The 6,000-nt window shown below is 32.3% G+C and overlaps 1 protein-coding gene across 1 annotated transcript in view; it reads left to right on the top strand.

Moving 5' to 3' along the window:
* Positions 1-979: 979 nt before the first annotated feature.
* The window catches only part of LOC125860955 (disease resistance protein UNI-like), a 237,323-nt gene continuing 232,302 nt past the window's right edge, over positions 980-6,000 (top strand). The window contains exon 1 of the mRNA XM_049541014.1: positions 980-3,481. Within this exon, the coding sequence (XP_049396971.1) occupies positions 980-3,481 (2,502 nt within the window). The remainder of the gene's footprint in view (positions 3,482-6,000) is intronic.

The following is a 6,000-nucleotide window of genomic DNA, read 5'->3' as shown; positions in this document are numbered from 1 at the left end:
TATTAAATCAAATGCGTTATTTAATCTTCTTATAGCATAATTAATATCAGTATGTAATATTAGACGTATTAATTTTGGGAAAATATGTATAAAACGATAACTAACCACGAGTTCTAGTACCCCATTTTTTACATGTAAATTAGCCGTTGGTGTTAAAAAGGTAAACATGTATTTGTTGTTAGTAGCTTTCAAAATAGTACATGTCCATGTGAGGGAGAGTTAATAGTAGTACCTCAAAACTGTGCAACTATCTTTTGGGTTTCACACTTGATATTCGGTACTAATTGAATTCACACTCTGGTAAAATATTTCTTGCCAAAGACATGATACTTGAACTTGAAGTATTTGGTTAAAGAAGAAGACTAACTACCATTCTACCACGACTTTCAGTGATAAGGCCTCCCCGTTTTACTAGTACATTTTTATGCATAAACATGTTTTTCAATTTGAATTCAGTTGACATACATGTCCACCGACTTTGAGTGTGTATATGTTAATACTTAAATTTGTATAAAATTGAACAAATAAATGCATTCATCTTATGTGACATTCTATGTGACAATTTTTTGTCTTGCGTGTCGTCCTACATGTATTATGTTACGTGTATCTATTTGTTCAATTTTATACAAAGTTAAGTATTTATTAGTATATATTTAAAGTTAGAGAGCGAAGATATCTGCTGAAACTAAATTAAATGACATATTTATGTAGTGCTTTTGGTTTTTTTTATCTAATCTGAAAAGAAAAATTTGGGGTAGGTGAGAGTAATAATAGAATAGTACAATTATTAATCTAAAAGACCAATATATATGCATGTGTAAGTTGTCGTTTAGTCACTTTCGGAGAGTTAATAGTAGTACCTACCTCAAAAAGCCGTGCAATTATCATTTTTCAATTTCCTCTGATCTTGTATTCATTCACTCTCAACCTATTTTCATTCTATCTTGTAACTAATAAATAATTAATTCGGTAATCAGATATGGAATTCTTATCTGTTTTTACGGAAAAGGTAATAGATTGCTTGATCCAGCCAGTTGTGCGACAGATTGGGTATTTCTACTACTACAAGAACAACATCACATCTATGGGAAAAGAATCTGAGAAGCTGAAGAACATCAAAAGTGAGATGCAGGAAAAAGCGGAAGTTGCCCGGAGAAACTTACAACGCATTTCACTCAATGGCGAGGTTTGGTTAACTAGTGTTGATACCACTATTGCTCAAGTGGATGATGTAATGGGAGGTATACCTGAGGTTGAAAGGGGTTGCTTTTATGGGTGCTGTCCAAACTTGAAGTCACGTTACTCCCTCAGCAGGAGAGCTAAGAAAATTACAGAGGAGTTGACTGAACTTCGAAATGAAGCCCCCGACTCTAATGCTTTCTCCTATGATCATCCAGTCCAAAGTGAGGCTATACCTAGTTACGATGGTGAGATGTTTGACTCCAGAAAATTGCAAGAGGATGAGATCATGGAAGCTTTGAAAGATGACGAGGTCACTGTGATTGGTATATGTGGTATGGGTGGTGTTGGTAAAACAACACTCGCTGAGAAAATCAGACTAAAGGCAAAACAAGAAAGGGGTAATAATTTCATAGATGTCGTCATGGTAACTGTCAGTCAACAACCAGACTTGAAAAAACTTCAGGGTCAGATGGCAGACGGACTCGGGCTGACATTACAAGGGGATAATTTGTGGAGTCGTGGAGATCAGCTGCGTACAAGGTTAATGGATCAGAACAGCCGCAACCTTATAATCTTGGATGATGTTTGGGAGGCTCTTCATGATCTAGACAAACTTGGAATTCCCAGCGGTAGCAACCACAACCATCGCTGCAAAGTGATATTGACGACACGTTTCCGAAATGTTTGTGAAGAAATGAAAGCTAAGAAGATCATGGAAGTTGAAACGTTATCCGAAGAGGAAGCATGGAGCCTTTTCAAAGAGAAAGTCGGTGATTTTGGCAACGATCCTTCTCCGATTGACATAGCTAAAGAGGTTGCCAAAGAATGCAAGGGGTTGCCGCTTGCAATTATTATACTTGCAGGAGCACTAAAGAGTAAAACCAAGCCTTCGTGGGAGGATGCCCTTATACAATTACGTGATGCAGAACCAAAAAATATCCCTGGAGTGAACAGTAAGGTGTATAAATCTCTGAGGCTAAGCTATGACCACTTGGGCGAGAATGAAGCAAAGTATCTCTTTTTGCTTTGTTCTTTGTTCGAGGAAGATAGCTATATTCGGACTGAAGAATTGCTTGGATTTGGAATGGGGCTTGGCATCTTTTCTAGAATTAAAAATATACAAGGAGCAAGAAAAAGGGTGTGTTTTCTATTAGAAATATTGAAAGATGGTTTCTTGTTATCCCAAGGTTCAGAAAAAAATCATGTGAAAATGCATGATGTGGTCCGTGATGTGGCTATAAGTATTGCGTCTGAAGGAGAGCATAACTTTATGGTAAGTCACGATGTTAACTCGGAAGAGTTTCCAAGAAGAACTTCTTATGAGCATTTCAGTCACATGTCAATTGTTGCAAATAAATTTGATGAGCATCCTAGACCAATAATTTGCACAAAACTGAAGCTTTTAATGTTGAAACTCTGTTTTGAAGATCCATTCAAACTACAGGACGATTTTTTTGATGAAATGAGTAACCTCAATGTCTTGAGCCTGAGGGGAGACAGATTTGAGGAGTCCATTCTGCGTTTTCCTGCATTCATTAGGAGGTTGTCAAGTCTGAGGACACTGTGTCTGAGTAATTTAAGGTTGGATGACATATCCTTTATTGGGGAACTTGTCGAATTAGAAATTCTCAGCATAAGAGATTGTGAGTTAGATGATCTGCCAGAGGAGATAGGAAAATTGACCAGTCTAATTATGTTAGAGCTGCGGAATGAGATAGGAGGACTTAAAAGGATTTCAGGAGGGGTGTTATCAAAACTAGCTCAATTGGAGGAACTACATATTGTGGGAGTAGAAGATTTGAGTGATGTGATCTACAATAACCTTGACCTTCCCTCCAAGTTGGCACGGTACACTCTTAAAACGGGTGGAGCTTACATTGGGATTCCAAGCATTGGTAATTACGACAAGATTATTGCTTTAGAGGTCACGAAGACTGCCCCATTGGGTGATTGGATCTGCCACCTGTTGAAGGAGAGCAAATTTGTAAGTTGTAGGGGAAAGGGCTCTAATAATGTGTTGACTGAATTGCAGCTGAATGAATTTCAGAATGTTAAATTTCTCCGCCTCTTTGGATGTGATTTAGTGACACATTTATTGAAGACAACACATGAAGTAATCAAGTTCCCCAATTTATATGAGTTGCAGCTTGTAAATCTGATGTGCTTGACTCACATTTGCAGTGACAGTGTAGAGTGCATTGAGTTCCCTCAGTTACAAAGAATGTTCTTCTATGGATTACCTGAGTTCCAAAATTTCAGGCCTACAGCCAACAACTCAAATCCTCTTTTTGATGAAAAGGTTAGCTTCTTATCACCAAAATGTTACCTTTTACTTGAGCATTAAAGATATTTACTTAAACAAAGTCTATTGCTTAGATATATCCTTTTTGTCTAACAAGTGAAAAAATAATTTTAAATTAATTTTTTTAATTTGTTATTTAAAAAAATCCATATAAGGCTATATTTCATGTGAATTTTTGTGACTTTTTTTATTCAACAGTTAATTTAAGTTTTAAATATCTCCCTTATAGATCTATTAAGTTATCATTATTTGAGTTTCATTTTCTTATTTCATTTTTTTAGTGTGAAAATAAACAGATATGGAAAAGAAGAAAAAAGTAAGAACAAATTTTAATACTATTAAAATATATTACTTTAAGTACTCTATTCTTGTTTTCTTTATTTTAAAATTACTTTAACAATTAAAATGTACCCTTTAAACGGATACTGCATTTCATATATATAAGATCATAGTAAATAAACCATTAACTTTTATTTTGATATTTATAATAAAATAAGAAATATTTCTAATATTATTTTTTTCAGTTGAAGTAGGATGAACATTTGCTAATAAAAAAGTATCATTAGGAAAAGAATGTGTTCAAAAAGAAAATAAATAATATATTTATTTGAAAATAATGACATTTTTAACTTATTAAGTAACAATAAAGACATTTTAGACCATTTTTTGTTTATTTTTTTTATATTTGCAGAAAAATGAGGCATTTATGATATAATTTACAAATGAGTGAAACCCAAATTATTCATTGAAATAAGAGAAAATGGGCATATATACTGCTCAACTTTGCGATTTTGAGCAAATATACCTCTTGTTAATAAATTGGTGCATATATACATCTACCGTCTAATATATGGTGCATATTTGTCATTTTTGTTAATAAATTTATATTTATTTTATTAAAAAATATATAATTGTAATTTTTTAATTTAAAAAATGTCATGTGGCTTTCAAAGTTATCTCTACTGCTCTAGACTCAGCCCAAATGGAAAAAAAAATACTAATGTATTTGAGATACTAAAAAACTTTTTTTAAATATGAAACGAGATCATATACAATTTTTATATATATATTTGGCTAATTAAAAATATCATATATCATATATATTATTATAAGTGGGAAGCTCTTAAGCTCAAAGTTGGATTACCATTTTGCTCTTATCTTATCCCTAAAATAAATTTAATATTAATATCTACTCCCTCTGTCCCTAATTACTTATTCACTTTTGAATTGACACACCTATTAAGAAAACAATAATTGACATAGTGAGTTTACCATTTCACCCCTATTAATTATGAAGTAGATGAATTAAAAACTTAGGATTTTCAAGAAGTTCTACATTTTTCAAAGTAATTAATTGAGGGTATAATAGGTAAAAAAAATTGTCTTTTCTTGATTTGTCAAAATGGACAAGTAATTAGGGACAACTAAAAAAGGAAACATGGACAAATAATTAGGGACATAGGGGGTATTTATTTAATTAAGTAATAGTTTTATTTAAATTCATGCATCAACTAAGATCTTATTGCAATCCAGAGGCGTATCCAGGAGGGGGTCACCGGGTTCACGTGAACCCATGCTCCCCTCCTGAATTCATATATAGTAGTGTTATATTTTTAAAAATATATGTAAACATAGATATTTGAACCCACACTTGAAGTATCATATAATGTTGTGCGATAATGATTGGGTGCACCTCTGAGGCTAGAAATTTGAATCTTTTATTTATCTTGTTTTATTTTCTTTCTAAAATTGGGTAACACCTCTCTAAGTGGTTTGGATAGATAAAAAATAATTTTTGACCTATAATTTTAAAATTTGGATGATTTTCAGTGATAAGAACCTAAATGTTAAACTGATCAAATTTATTTCTTAATCCATCTTTTCGTAATAGTGCACCCATCATCTCAAAATCCTGGATACGCCTCTGTTGCAATCGTATATTCATGTACCTCGACTTAATGCAAGATCTTAAATGTAGGTAATGAAGAGTCTAATAGCCTTCAATTTTAATTTGTAAGATAAGTGGGGTAATGAAGAGTCTATCAAAGACACTCACACAACATTATTTATATTTCCTTCTTTCATCCAAATTGGTGCTCATCTTTCATTCTACATTAGGTTAGACTACATCATTTGTAAAATTTTCATTACCAATTTGTAATTGTAAGAATTCTTACTGATTCATTTATTTGTATTCTTTAAAATTTCATGTATATTCATCTTTTTTTTGTTGAGAAATATGTAAATTATCATAGTTACAAGATGAATATTCTATATGAAGTTGTAAGTGAATTTTTATTTTTCATATCTCCATCTTTTTGAGTTTTAAAATATAATTTCGTAATTGATTACTATATTTTTATATTCTTCACTTCTTCTATCTTAAGAATATAAATATAATCAAGGTAATCCCAATTTGTATTTATAATTAATTGTTTTGAGGGTAAGCATGTTAAATCCCGCAGAATATTTTCAGAACTAGACCCGTAAAAGAGTAAGCTTTGATAAAGATTTAT

Source organism: Solanum stenotomum, chromosome 3 (genome assembly GCF_019186545.1).
Source record: "Solanum stenotomum isolate F172 chromosome 3, ASM1918654v1, whole genome shotgun sequence".
Lineage (NCBI taxonomy): Eukaryota > Viridiplantae > Streptophyta > Magnoliopsida > Solanales > Solanaceae > Solanum > Solanum stenotomum.
This window is presented reverse-complemented; position numbering and strand designations above follow the sequence as displayed.